The sequence below is a fragment of the Ixodes scapularis genome, unplaced genomic scaffold (assembly GCF_016920785.2).
Source record: "Ixodes scapularis isolate PalLabHiFi unplaced genomic scaffold, ASM1692078v2 PGA_scaffold9__187_contigs__length_104089568, whole genome shotgun sequence".
Classification (NCBI taxonomy): domain Eukaryota; kingdom Metazoa; phylum Arthropoda; class Arachnida; order Ixodida; family Ixodidae; genus Ixodes; species Ixodes scapularis.
This window is the reverse complement of record NW_024609884.1, coordinates 59,741,830-59,755,367: the sequence shown is the minus strand read 5'-3', so window position 1 is coordinate 59,755,367 and position 13,538 is coordinate 59,741,830. Positions and strand designations below refer to the sequence as shown.

Here is a 13,538-nt window from a genome sequence, read left to right as displayed (position 1 = left end):
TGTTTTTAAAAGTGCAGTGTATCTATTGTATTGAAGTTGTTTACTAATTTTTCATTCGCGACTTCTATATTTGCTTTGAATATTTACCTGCAAATTGTGTGTTGAATATTATTTTTCTGCTTGTAATATCTCAAACTGTACCACCCTACAACAACCCCGAATGGGGTTAGTAGTATTGGAAATAAATAAATAAATAAAAATATTGTTTTTGGGTTGAACGGGTCGTTCTTTTTAAATACCCTCATTCTTCCCAATATAGCAAGATGTCTTCCAGTTTAGTATCTCGAAGATCACTCGGCCGATAAAGGCAGACCTTCAGTTTCCAAGGTGTATTTAGTGGTATGTTCAAAACGTGTTTATTTTCTTCCACGTCACTTTGACGTGGCAAGGTAAAAAAATGCTCAACACAAGTCGAGCATGAGGCAATGCTCTACACCCAATTCACAAACGTTGGCAGGATTGGCCTGGCTGTCCGTTCTTCCTAGACTGGCCAATGAGTGCTCAATAAAGTCCAGTAGAAGTTGATAGCTCAGCGATGACCACTGGTGGAATTTGCAGATCTCGAGGTGGCTCGTGTTCACCAGGAAGAAATCGCCGAGCCCAGGGTCTGAAAGCAAGCCAGGTTGAGAACGTCACTGGCTTTGCACAATTGTTTCCAAGCAAAACAACATGCGAGCACAGACTGCGTCACACATATCTAACCAGGGTTAGGGAATCTCGCAAAAAATATTGCCAAATAAAAAAATCTGATCTGTAAATAGAAGACATGCATGCTCAAACAACATTTTCCGAGGAGCAACTTGCCCCGTAGAGGAGGCCCACATACCTTCTGGCTTCCCCTTTTCTCTAGACGTCATTATAAGCACATTTAATAGAGGGCTCTGTGTCGGTTGTGGCCTGCCTGGCATAATACAACTTAGGTGTACTCAATAGATGAATTATATGACCTATCTGTCATAATTCAATGTAGGTACTATAAGTATACTAGTTTCATGAACCAACATATAATGCAAAGTAGCTTAGTAAAAAGGTAGAACGCTGCTATGTTCCTTTAGAAGACATAGTACAAAACTTACGATCGGGGAAAACGTAACAACTGAAAGCGCTCTTGGGGACGCTGTATATGAGGGGGGAAGCAACTTGTATCCAATAGCATTACATACACAGACTTTCACAGCTGTGGAGAGCTACTGTATTTATTCAGATACAAGCAAACATTTGTTTCTAGGCACAGTTCTTTAACCCCTTGCCTACTAATAATGCGTGTCACTCGTGCCGCCCCTTACGGACCATAAAGCCTGACCACCAAGTGTGACTCGCGTTTCGCTTTCGGCGCTTATTTAGAGCACTCTCTGGCAGATGGCAAAACCACCTTTAATGCTCCAGTTGCCTTGGGCAGTTTGCTCGTTTGTGTTCCTGTTTGACAGAAAAGGAACGCTTCATTTAGCCAAGAAAAAAAAAGCAGTCGCCTGTGGGCGTTCAAGCTAAAACAACATGTCTTTGACGCGGAGGCCCGCTTTAGCCGACAGAGATACAAAACCTTCTTTTTAAAAGGGATTAATGCTTGGGCGTATGTGACGACGAATCCTTCGGCCTTTCCAATTTTTAGGAATCGGATGATAGTTGTATGGGCAGTGACAGGAGTGATGAAACTGATGTGAATCCTGCAAGCATTCCATCAACTTCGGTGTCTGCACGTCGGTGGGACTTGGACCAGAAGTTCTGATTTAGAGCAAGATATGACACCTGAAAGTCGAGGAAATATGTTTGTCTTATTTTAATGCAAATTGCCTGTTTAAAATACGATTATGCTGTACGTTCCTTAAGAAAAAAAAGATGAGGAGGTAAGGGGTTAGGGGGCCGACCATCCTACATTCGTAAAAAAAAAAACGTCGACTCGCAAAAGTTTGGAAGCAGCACCCTCGGAAGTTTCGTGAGAATGTTTAGAGGCGTACGCATGCTTCGGCATTACAATTGCCAATAACTTGTCTCGAGACCCCCCAAATTGCCTTTGTTACCTCAAAAGCTACAAACAAACTCTGGTAGTTAAAACAAACACCGAAACATCTGAAATTAAATTACTGCCGTATAAATATGCTTAATTTTATGCAGTTTAATAAAACATTAATTATTGTTTTATATGGTTACGGCATTAGCATATTGCAGTTCTAAACTGCCATACGGGCGGCACAATTTATCTTTAATAAATCTGGATGACATGACTCGATTAATGAAACACAAATTTAACTCCTGTTACACACTGCGCAAGAATTTATAGTTTGAAACCCTCTGCCAAGTCCTGACGGGCAGTCACCATACCAACACCAAGAGCCTGCGAGGCTGCTTCTCCACAAGAACTAATGCTAGGGCTTCCCACTCAAGAAACGTAAACAACTTTCAGCTTCGCATCGATTGATTAAAAAAAGTGTTTTTTCCTCATACAGTACGAGAGGAATAACCTATACATACCAGTATCACTCATTCAATTAACAAGACATTTTCCTACACCAGCTGGCCGCATCATAGTTAAATTACTTAAAATTCACTCTGGTAGCATGTATTTAGTACTTGTACCAGTGTTATTCAATTGTCTCTACTACTCCCCTACTACAGTGAAACCCGTTTAGAACAAACCCACGTACAGCATATTATTGTTGATATCGAACTCACGAAAAATTTAAATAAAAATGTATGTAAAAAGTACTTTTTATAATGAACAACATATTGGCTATATCATACTTTTTCTCCCGGAAAGGCTTCTAAAAACGCGCAAACAATCGTCTTCTAGCCTGTCCCTCCCTCCCTCCCTCCCTCCCTCCAAGAGAGCAAGAGGAGGTCAACATGGTACAGAGCCTTCCCCGAAAGTTACGCAGAAGCTTCCCCCCTTAAAGAACACATGCAAAGGAAAAAAACATTTTTTTTAGACAGCTTAGATGGAAAAAGGATCTCATAAAACGATTTTACAATGAAGAAAAAAAATTTTTAGAGCTATATTTACGGCGCTATACGAATTTGTAGTTGGCGCTCGTGGGAGCCGCCGCTGGTCACGTGGTAGGCCCGCGCGCCGCCGCGCTGCGTCGCCGCCGCACGCTGAGCGTTGTGCGAACGCCGCTTCAACGCGTTTCTCCACGCCGCCGTCGCCGCCGCCGCACAAGTTTGCCTGCTTCGGGGCGCCGCCGCTGTCGTCTGACCGGTGCACAGGTCTATCACGTCTGCTTGCGCTTTTTCAGGAGTTTCCTTTGGGCTCTAAAAGTTACTTAGTCATCTTAGTTTTTTGTTATACTTCAAACAAAGATGAATAAGTTACTTTTAGAGGCCATAGGAAGCTTCCGAAAGAACGCAAGCACCACGTGATAAATAAGGACCAGTCACGTGATAAATACGGACCACTTTTACACGGTACCCGCGGGCGCCGACTACAAATTCATTTTGCGCCGTAAATATAGCTCTAAAATTTTTTTTTCTTCGTTGTAAAATCGTTTTATGGCGTCCTTTTTCCATCTAAGCTGTTTAAAAAAAATGTTTTTTTCCTTTGCATGTGTCCTTTAAGAAAGGTGCAAAAGTGCACGCTCACCTGCAGACTCCTTGGGTACCAGCACTTTACCCATTCGCAATCCTAAGACTGTCTGCACGCATTCTCCGAAGCTCAGGCAAGGGATTTTCAAACGGTCCACCAGGAGCTCGAACTTGCGGTGCATTTCCAGGAGCTTTGGAGAGTCTGCAAGCATGGGTCAAAGTCAGCAACCCGGGACGCGTGCCAGGCGCCACCGGGCACTACGACAAACTCGGTTAGAAGGGGGGCCTCTGTAACTCGGTGGTTTAATGCTGCAAGCCTAAAGAAACTTCTTCCTGCGGTGCATTGTAAGCACATGGCAGGGCCGTGCCTATGACCCCGGGGCTTTGGAAGGTCACTGACAAGATGAGAGCAGCAGAGCGGCCCTTTCGAACGTCCAGCACGTTGCCTTTCGCACTGCCTTGGCTGGGGGAGAAAGCTCGAGGCGATAGGCCTCAGCCTGGGAGTGATCTGACCCGAGCCCTCGGGCACACCTTTGCGCAGCTCCTGCAGTTCGACCGAGGGCAGCAGCAGCAGCTGGAGGCTGGCACTCAGGTCCGTCAGGGAAGCCCCTCGGTGGGGGACCGCGTAGAAGACCATGCCCGCCGTCTGCCGGGCTACTGCCTCGTTCCTCTCCATCGCCTGGCACAGCATCTGCTTTACCAGCAACCCTGCACCATATGCTGCACTGTGCAACAGGCTTCGCAGCCCACATGTCTCTGCTAATGCGAGGCACGACTCCCAGTCTGACCCACGCCCAAAGCTCAACGAGAAACTCGAGTCATAAATCGAACCTCTTTAAAATTTTATATCGTGATGTGTAGCTCTTACTATGTAGAACAATACTGCTTTCCTATCGACTCTTACGGGCTTTTCAGGCTTTTTCTGTGCCAAAGCGAGAAAAATGCAGGTTATGCCAAAAGCTGTTGTGGTACCCGAGTTAGGACAGACAAGAAAGGAGGTTCAAATGAAGTATGAGGGTAGCAGGAGTTGGTAGCAAGAACTGAGAAAGGTTTACCCGCAGTCTCGGGGTTTTTTCAACCATGAGAAAGGAACTTCCTGGAAACTGTAAGCTGGTAGCTATGCCCGATACTAAAACGTCGACTGCAATCTGAGGCTTCCAGGAGGTTCTTTTTTGAGAAGGAAGGTGACCGTTCCAACTTCATTCCCAATCCCTGGTGCGTAACATTAAACATTCCCATTGCCCACAGCGAAGTCTCACTGCATGCCATTATTTAATGTTCGACCGAGGCAATGTATACACTGCGACAATGTTAGTGCAAGCAAGCCATCACTGATTTTTTTGGTTTTTCTCTCAGTATTGTAGGAGTCATAAAAACTACTATAGTGCTGGAAAGTGCTCAGGTGGGGTACCAACTTAGGTAAGTAGTAAATTTTGATGCCTGCCAGTATCCTTCGAAGTAAAATGCGAAAAAGCACAGAAGTCGTGTGGATGCCAACAGTGAGTAACATTGTCTACATTAAAGGGACACTGACACCCCCCAAAATTTTTTTTTAATTTTTTTGCCAGGCGCTTCATTATGGTGTCGGAGGACTACCCAATTAATATTTTGCAACAGAGTAGCGTATTTTTTTAATAAAACCAAAAGACGCAACTGCTCGAAACCGAAACCGAAACCCGACGGAGGTCGGAGAAGTGGAGAGAAGAGAGTGAGTGGCGGAAGTCACGTGGCTACACCCGACCGTGTGTTTTTTTTTTTTTGTTTTTTTTCTCCTTCCCGGTAGCAGACGACATGCGGCGTATGGGAACTGCTCGCCGTCGGATTCTTTTGCAGTTATGTATGTTCCGCTCGTTGTTCTCTACTGCAAGATGAGTTGTTTTGTACATTGAGGAGTTGGAGAAGAGTAGTGAGCGCCCGTGGTGAATTTTGATCGGCTCCGAAAAGAATACACCCAAGATGTTGCGTGAAGAGCTGGCTCACATGTCCCGCGTCCGAAAGAGAAGTGGCATTGTGCGACAGAGTTTCCGAAAGATTAACGGGATCGGGACCAATGGCTGGCTGCAATTCCTGTAGACCATTTACGGGCACCTCGGAAAGCGGACGCTACCTGATTTATATGCTCCTTGCATTTTGTGGAAAGTGATTACATTGAGTTCGCAGGTGTCAAAAAGGATATCCCATACCATTTAATTCAGCGAAGTATCGTCCACAACATTTGTTTCTTATTTTCTTTTGTTTCTTCAGTAATAATTGTAAAAAAAAAAAAAGAAATGTAGACATCAGAAAATATTTTGAAAAAAAAAAAAAAAAAGTTTCACAGGGGATTGAACCCGGCTCTATCGGGTGTGAAGGAGACGTCTTTCCCACTGAGCTACTGGGGCATATCGAAAGTGGGGTACCTTTTTCCTTGGTAATAATTCAGCCGATAAACTAAGTTGGAAAGTTTGCTGTCGATTTTCCTCTAGCAAAAGCACTCCCGGGTCGAAGTCGGGATGCACCATGCATTGGCGACATTCTCACCTAGTAAAGAAATCGTACGCGTGCATATTCCACTCGAAGTAGACACGTCGCGCTTGACGTTTGCGCGAGCGATGTCTTCAGCCACAAGAAGGGAGCGACGGCTCGGCGACGTCTTCGTGCAAATCGGCTTGGTGGTCGGGCGTGTCGTACGGGATGAATACCAATTCTTTTGACCAGTCCCAAATTTCTCTTTTAAAGGCAGACAAAATTCGCCGGTACAGCGAACGACAGTTCTGAAATAGAGGTCCCACGCCCGTCGTCCGCTGCCATCGCCGTCCCTGCGAGTCCCACAATACGCGAAACGACGCACGCACAGAATGCTTCCGGTTGTCTGTGGAGCTTTTTTTTCAATCAACGTATTTGCAGCTTTTTAGAAGCCACAAAAAATGGGTTTTATATTTTTTTCTATTTTTAATATTGAGTGCGTGCTTTCAGTGACCCACGACTTTGATTAAATTTGGTGGTCGCATCGATACCTTAGAAAACGGCCCGTGACCGTGGAAAAGAGAGTGAGCGAGACTCGAACCGGCCAGTTCTTGATCGGCGGTTTTCGGGCGGAAAGAAACCGAATTTCGAGCCGCAAATTCTGTTCTGGGTAGTTGAGCTCTCATATGTCACGTACAACTAAAAACCTCGGCGAGCATAAATACCCTGTCAGTGTCCCTTTAAGCCTTATGGTATGGCCTTGTACTAAGGCGTGCCATGCTACGAGAGAGGGAGGGGAAGATATGGGATCAAGAGGGGGTTAAACGGGATGAAGCTAAATGAAATTGTGAAGCTTCGCTTTCCGAACGTATTCCAGAAGCAGATCTAACATGCCCTTTCCGTGCTGTGGAATGCCCCTAGAATGAATCCATTCCTCCAACGTCGTGGGTCTGGTTGACAAACCAGACAGTGGCATGCAGTGTACCTTGCTTTTCAAAACAAATCTATCGTATATGTAACACCAAAGAGCAGCATAAAACTTTGCAAAGAAGTTTTTGCTTTAATTAACCTCAAGTCAGTTTGATCCGTCCACCTCACCTTGCATTTGGCCACAGGGTCAAGTTTCTACTCTTCGACAGACTAAAGTGCAGCAGCAGATGCAAACGAACCAACTCTAGCTGGTGGAGAGAGGGCCATTCAGATTTGAAATGTGGTTCTTGTAAAACTGCCAGCGAGGAAGCCGAATGCTAACATCTCTAGGTTACCTGCAGTGCTGCAATCAAGTCTTCCTGTCCCACGAGTCCTCGATGGTATAAAAATGGGGCCCTTAGGTGCTTACCTCCCATGGAGTGGGAGATCCAGATGATGGGTCTATCTCCGACCCCAGCCTGGTGCAGCTTGGACAGCATCTCGGCTGCGCGGGACTCGAGGGTTCGCCTGCGGAAGGACACGTCAAGGCGTTTCCGGCGTCCAGGGCACAAAACACCCACCTGTCTGGTTCTAAGGGGCAGTGGAGTCCCCACTGGCTCAGGTAGGTGTCATAGTCCAGGGCCAGTATCCGCATTCGAGGAAGGTCCTCAGAAAGCCAGCTCTGAAATGGAAGACATTCAAACTTGTGTACACTGGCATTTCATAATGGGGCATAATCGGTTAATGTAAACTGCCCTAGTGGCAACAGTGATCAGTCTTTCTTCTTTTCTATTTTTTTTTTTTTTGTCATAGCGATCTGGAATATTGAAGTTTTTCAAATAAACTTGAAATAAGAAAAATTTTACAGGCAAATGTTTCTCAGATTTTTTTTCAGTTTTATCCAAAAACATGGAACCCCAATCATCAGCAATGGTGATAATCCCTTTCTGTTGTTTAGATAAGGGAAAAAATTAGCACTTAATGAAGAGAACTGAAAAACTTGTAAATGTTTTGCAAAAGCCTACAAGTCAACAAGAACCGATATCTGTACCACGCTCTGTGGACATGGTAAGAGTATTCGTAGTGCTCAACATCTCAAACAAAAAATAGCTGCCAAAATGACTGCATGTTGTTGAAATGCGATAGCAATTCGCACCGTTTTATACCACCTAAATGTTTCACTATCAAACTGCTTAGGAACTGCTGTGGGAAATCTAGGAAAGTTTTGTTGACGTCCTTGAAGTCTTTTATGATATTTAAGGTAAATTCACATACTTTTCTGACCAAACTCTATACTTCCCACAGATGAGCCCGCTCATACCTACCAAAGAATTTTGCTGTAGCATTATGGCAATTAAAATGTTCCTCTCCTAGGTAAACAAACATCAAAGTTGAAGCTACCCACTTGCACTATCTGCATGTTCTGCAGTGTCGATTGGTGAAAGAAATGTTATTACATTCAATACCTACCGCTGCACAAGTCTCCCCTCAGTAGTTAAGTGTCAAGATCACAATCTTGGGGTACTGGGTTTGGTTCTCCTCGGGGAACATTCGGAATTTTGATCCTTCCTCTTAATTTATTGCCTCATCACTCTTCCGCACACGCGTGTGTGCTCTCCGCCGACTCGACGAAACTGGCTTGTTGGTGTCCCGAGCGATCTTCTGTGAAACCTTTTGCTCACACATGCCCTTTTTCAAGACCAGCTGGCAACGCTCAAGCATAGAAAAGGTTGCTATAGTCGATGCCAAGGTGAAAACAGCAGGGCACCTTTTTCGAACAGCCAACCTCCAACGCATATGCTTGTTGTCTTCTGCTGTGCTTTGGCTGCGCGTGCACCCTCGAGGCTCGCGAGATGCCGAAGCATTGTCGAAGGTTGGAAACGCACCCTGGAGGCGGCACACCTGAAACTACTCCCTGCCGTTCTCATGCTTCATACTTTATTGCATTAAAAAGAAGAAAAAGAAAAAAGGAAGCATTGCTGCGAGCAACTATAACACCAAGTACTACGTGCGCTTGCAAACAGCACTCGTTGGTCATTCTAGCCAGACGATTCCCTTAGTGAATGTGCCTCAAACAAACACAAAGCACAACGGTCATGGAATGCCATCCACCAAACTTCATTTTGAACAAATAATAATGAGTCAAATTGTGTGCCACAATTCCCTAGGTAAAGGAACTATAGTCAGGGAGAGGTCAAGTGTAAGTGGAAGCTCCTCCCACCTCGCTCCACTTTGGCAGAGCGAACGCTGGAGAGGAGGTTGCCTCCTCTCCAGCATTCGCTCTGCGAAAGTGGAAAGAGGTGGGAGGAGCTTCCACTTCACTCTTGACCTGTCGCCGATCATAGCTGAATGCTCGAAAAAAACCACAACAGCACAGGATTCGGAGGGAACCGCATTAAACCGTGCTGCAGAGTCGACGAAAAAAAGAGGGCCTAACACCTGCGCACCTTGGTACGGCGAAGCAAAGGACATAAATACCTTGGGCCACGAAGTGGTGTAACGGGGGTGTACGGTTCCTGCCCTCACGCGGTCGGCAGTGACTCGGTGCTCGCCACCGCGCACAGCCACGAGGGGAGGCTCCACGGTGTCGTTGCCCTCGCACGCCTGGCTGTCGTGCTGTCGCCAAGTCTTGAAGACGCTGCCCAGCAAGCCATGCACCAGGACCACATCTGCCAAGGGTTCCACGGGACTAGACCTGCCCACCGCATAGAAAAAGAGCCTTACGCATAATTTCTCAAATTGTTTTTTTTTTTTTTTTCAGAGTGTAGATTAGATAAATCTACTCATAATCACACAAAACTTGATCTGCTATGGTCAGTTTGGCATAAACATGCTGGAGGGGGGTGGCAATCATTTTGTCGAACAACGATTCGTCGACATGCGACATTTCATCAACAGATCTTGGGACGTTTTGTTGGACACAACCCTGCTGTTTTCGCAACAAACTTTTCGCATCTCCTGGTTCATGGGGGGCGAGAGAGGAGTAAGGGTCCCAAGTGTTGGGTAAACATACCTTCCTGAATCACACACTAATTTTTAGCAGCTTAACGTAAAATATTGTAGAAACGCCCACTTCATTCAAGTGCCCATTTTTTACATTTCCCAAACTTGGGAATTCTGCAAACCATATGTTAAGTGCTCAATTTGACCAGAGAAGCGCCCGTCTAGATTAACCCCGTTTTCAGTGAAAGTGGGGTGGGCACTCCCCCAGTACTTTACGGGAGTAAAAAAAAAAAAAAAAAAATGTTATCGACAAAACATTGCAGAGGCATGTGTCCACGAAATGAGTTTCCGCGAAACGTAGTGTAAGTGAACCATGTCCATGAAACGTGTTTTGACAAAATGGTAAGGGCCCGAAGGAAGAGGGGGGGGGCAGGCACTTTTTTTATTAAAGGGCTTGTCCCAATTGCCCCTTTCTCGGAGGTGGGAAAAGCATACGGAAAAACTTTTCATATAGCCGAAAATGAGCAACTGGGAATGTGTGGTTGAGGCCAAACGTTATTCCACTCCTCACCGGGAGTGGAGGTACTTACCCTCAAAAGGCTGTTGAAAAAAAAAAAAAGATTGTGTGGCTTGTATGTTTAGACAGCCTCGAAGTTGGTACGCCTCAACGAGTGATCCGTCCCTCAGCTGTAGATGAGAAATTTAGCCAGTGCAGTACCACCGCTAACGTGGGGTACAAGCAAAATGGCTGCTTTGCATGTCAACCGCTTTCGTGGCACTGGCACTCGGAGCGCCGACTCTTACAATTGAGAGTTTTCACGCTTCTCAGAATTTAATTCTGAGGGTCAGGTCTCATCATCTGGTTGAGAACTTCTGTAATGTGCCTCCGGTTCGGAGTCAGAGACTGCCAGTTTGTCACGGAAGCGAGCAGGTCAAAATGAAACCTAATAGAAAAAAGACAAAACCTTTTCATCCTCAGTATTTTCCTTCTATGCTTCTCAACCTGAACAGCTGGCAAGCACTGCAAGTGCTCCCGTTAGTTAATCTAGAAAAAAAGCTTGCGCATTCTTTGCTTAAGGATGTGCAATTGGAGTACAACCGAACCACTGGGGCACATCTTTCGAAAAAAAGATTAAAAAAAAAAAAAAACGATTTTGAAAGGGTGAAAATAAAACAAAAACACACCAGACATAAGCGGAGGTCAGTCTGTACACACGAATTGCAAGTGTCGCGAGGAACCAGTAGCATCATCCTTTCTAGCCTACAGGGAGAGAGAGAGAGAAACATGTTTTTATTTGATGAGGGGTTCACCCGCTATGGAGTTGTGCTCCTGTAGCCTACAGGGAAACGGGACACCACTGAGGGGTGAATGCAGCACGCGTCTATATTGGCGCGCCATCACCTCGGATGCCCGAGGACCACCTCAGTCAACTCCCCAAAGGCCTGGAACACGACCTGCAGCCTCCAACAAGCAAGCTCTTGATGCGGCCAATGCAACCTGCCATCCCTCAAAAGTTTGACCCACCATTTTCATGTTCTGAGCAAAAAGGCAATGGGGCACACCTGTACTCGGGATGCAAGAGGTAAACGCCGTCGCCGTAGCCCATCGGCCACGAAGAGTCGGTGTCCATGTTGGCCAGAGCCCGGCTGGCTGGGAACGACAGCAGGGTCTCGGGGTTGCGCAACCAGCGGGCCAGGATGCCCACCCAACCTGGAGCCAGCCGCAACATGAGGGGCAGACCAAAACAAACTGCGCTCGGAAAACCCCGCCTCAGGTTTCGAGAGACCCCGCATTCCGTACCGCGACCGGCTAAGAAGCCGCACGTAAGAGCTCGACTCCGTAATGCGAAGGTACGCCTAAGCAGTCTTCCAAAGCTCTGTGTTGAGCCTACTCACAAAAAGATCAGACAATGGATGGAACGTTCTACAGAAAACGGCTTTTTGTGGGGCTCTCAACTGATGCCACTGCAGAAAGTTGCTGTGCAGTTAAGTAAAAATAAAACACATTTTAACAAAAAGATCTGTTAGACATTTGAAAAGTTCAATCTTTGCTCGTAAAAGCCTTATTACGTTGCTCAGGAGCTAAAGGAGACACCCTTTTTTTTTCTTCTAAGAACTATCAACTCCTCTGAAAAAACATGGGGTTAAAATGACTAAGTCTCGAACTAATTAAACCAACAATAGAGTTTATTCTCATCCAGGTTATTAAAAAAAATGCTGTAAATAAGGAATATTCCAAAACAAAACAAAATCACACATACACGAGGTTTCTGTTTTGCAATCATTTCGTGTCACTCACTTATAAATTATAATATACCATAAAATACAAAGCATGCACCCATTTCGCAATAAGTGGACACCTCTACTTTTAAAATGTTTGAAATGTAAGCAAAGGACATATCAGCGAACTTCTGAGCCAACCGAGGTGTTCCTTCATGTCAGTTGCTCCTCTGAGAAGCCAGTGCAGAGCAGTGAAGCTTGATATGAGAGCACCAGTGCGAAGCAAGCTTAAGTCGTGTATCTTAAAAATCAGGGGTACCGCCATATTGCTATACCGTTCTGTCGGATCAAACAAGAGCCTGCTCTACCATAAGCACCTTTTGCTTTTCTGCTCTTAAACATAACAAGATCCCATCCCCCCATCCCTCCCCCCCCCCCCCCCCCTTTTTTTTGTGTGATTATTTCCAATTTTTGGGTGTGCACTTGCTTGGTATTTTACGGTATATAGCGGCGGTTCTCAAATGGGGTTCGGCGGACCCACCAAGGTCCACGAAGCCATTTTTTTTTTATTTACGAAGCCCTCGGCTCAACCCTCAACCATCCCACCCTTCCCCTTTCTTCTCGAAACAAAAAATTTTCTTTGTTGACCTTGGCTAGGTGGAGCGAGCCACTGCCCGTTATTAAAGTTCCTCGATACTTTCTTTTAGAAACGACAACTGGCACGAATTTGGAAGCTTATTCCGTTGGAACAAAATGGAGCCTTTCAGTTCATTTTGCTGCTGTGTGCCGCCATTCGCTTCCTAAAAGCTGCACCGTCACGTAGTCGGCGCTCCAAGAGTGACATTACTTGTAGGAAGCTCAAAGTGCATCTCTTATCGAGGAACTTTACCGATTATAAAGGGTACAGTCGTTACCATCTATCCATTTATTTACCCTTTAACTTAATGCTTCACGCTTCTCCTGTCTAGAACAGTGAAGGAAGCCCTTTTCACACTGCAATTAGTTGGCTTATTTGATATCCTCCTCCCCTCCCTTTCTTCTTCCCCTGCTGGCATGGGGCCCCCAGCACTCTGGCGGGTCCCCAAGGGGTGTCCGACACATCCATGCTACAGGAACAGATTTGTTTAAAAAAGTCGTGAAGGCTACAGTTATGTGGTTTGTGCAAGTGGGTTACACGGCCAGGGGGACATGGTTTAGGGGGATAATCGTAATGATCAGTCAGCTCATTAACTAAAATGTGTTAATTAATGCTTTAATTATTGAAAATAAATGGTCCTAATTACAAGCTTGCTAAGCGTCACCGAAAACCACTAAATCAGTCAATATTAGGAAGACTTGGAGCACGTGGGAAGCACGGTGAAGTGCTAAAGTTACCAATCATGCAGCAGGAGCAAGGCTATCGGTGCAATTATGCGCCTGTGTGGCTTTTTGCATCTCTCATCCTAGCCACAGCCTTGTACCGGTTGCTCGAGTGGTAACTGTGGCGCACTACTGCGTTTCCCATG

The 13,538-nt window shown here is 45.7% G+C and overlaps 1 protein-coding gene across 3 annotated transcripts in view; it reads right to left on the bottom strand.

Moving 5' to 3' along the window:
• Positions 1–337: 337 nt before the first annotated feature.
• LOC8023323 (protein SERAC1) overlaps positions 338–13,538 on the bottom strand; it is a 29,488-nt gene continuing 16,287 nt past the window's right edge. For 2 of the 3 annotated variants that reach the window (XM_029970043.4, XM_029970045.4), the window contains exons 7-13: positions 11,377–11,524; positions 9,349–9,565; positions 7,452–7,552; positions 7,301–7,398; positions 4,048–4,224; positions 3,575–3,718; positions 338–607 (exon numbers count right to left, since the gene is read on the bottom strand). In XM_029970043.4, the coding sequence (XP_029825903.3) occupies positions 402–607; positions 3,575–3,718; positions 4,048–4,224; positions 7,301–7,398; positions 7,452–7,552; positions 9,349–9,565; positions 11,377–11,524 (1,091 nt within the window). In that variant the 3' untranslated portion in view covers positions 338–401. The remainder of the gene's footprint in view (positions 608–3,574; positions 3,719–4,047; positions 4,225–7,300; positions 7,399–7,451; positions 7,553–9,348; positions 9,566–11,376; positions 11,525–13,538) is intronic. The other variant, XM_029970044.4, reaches the window with a different exon arrangement.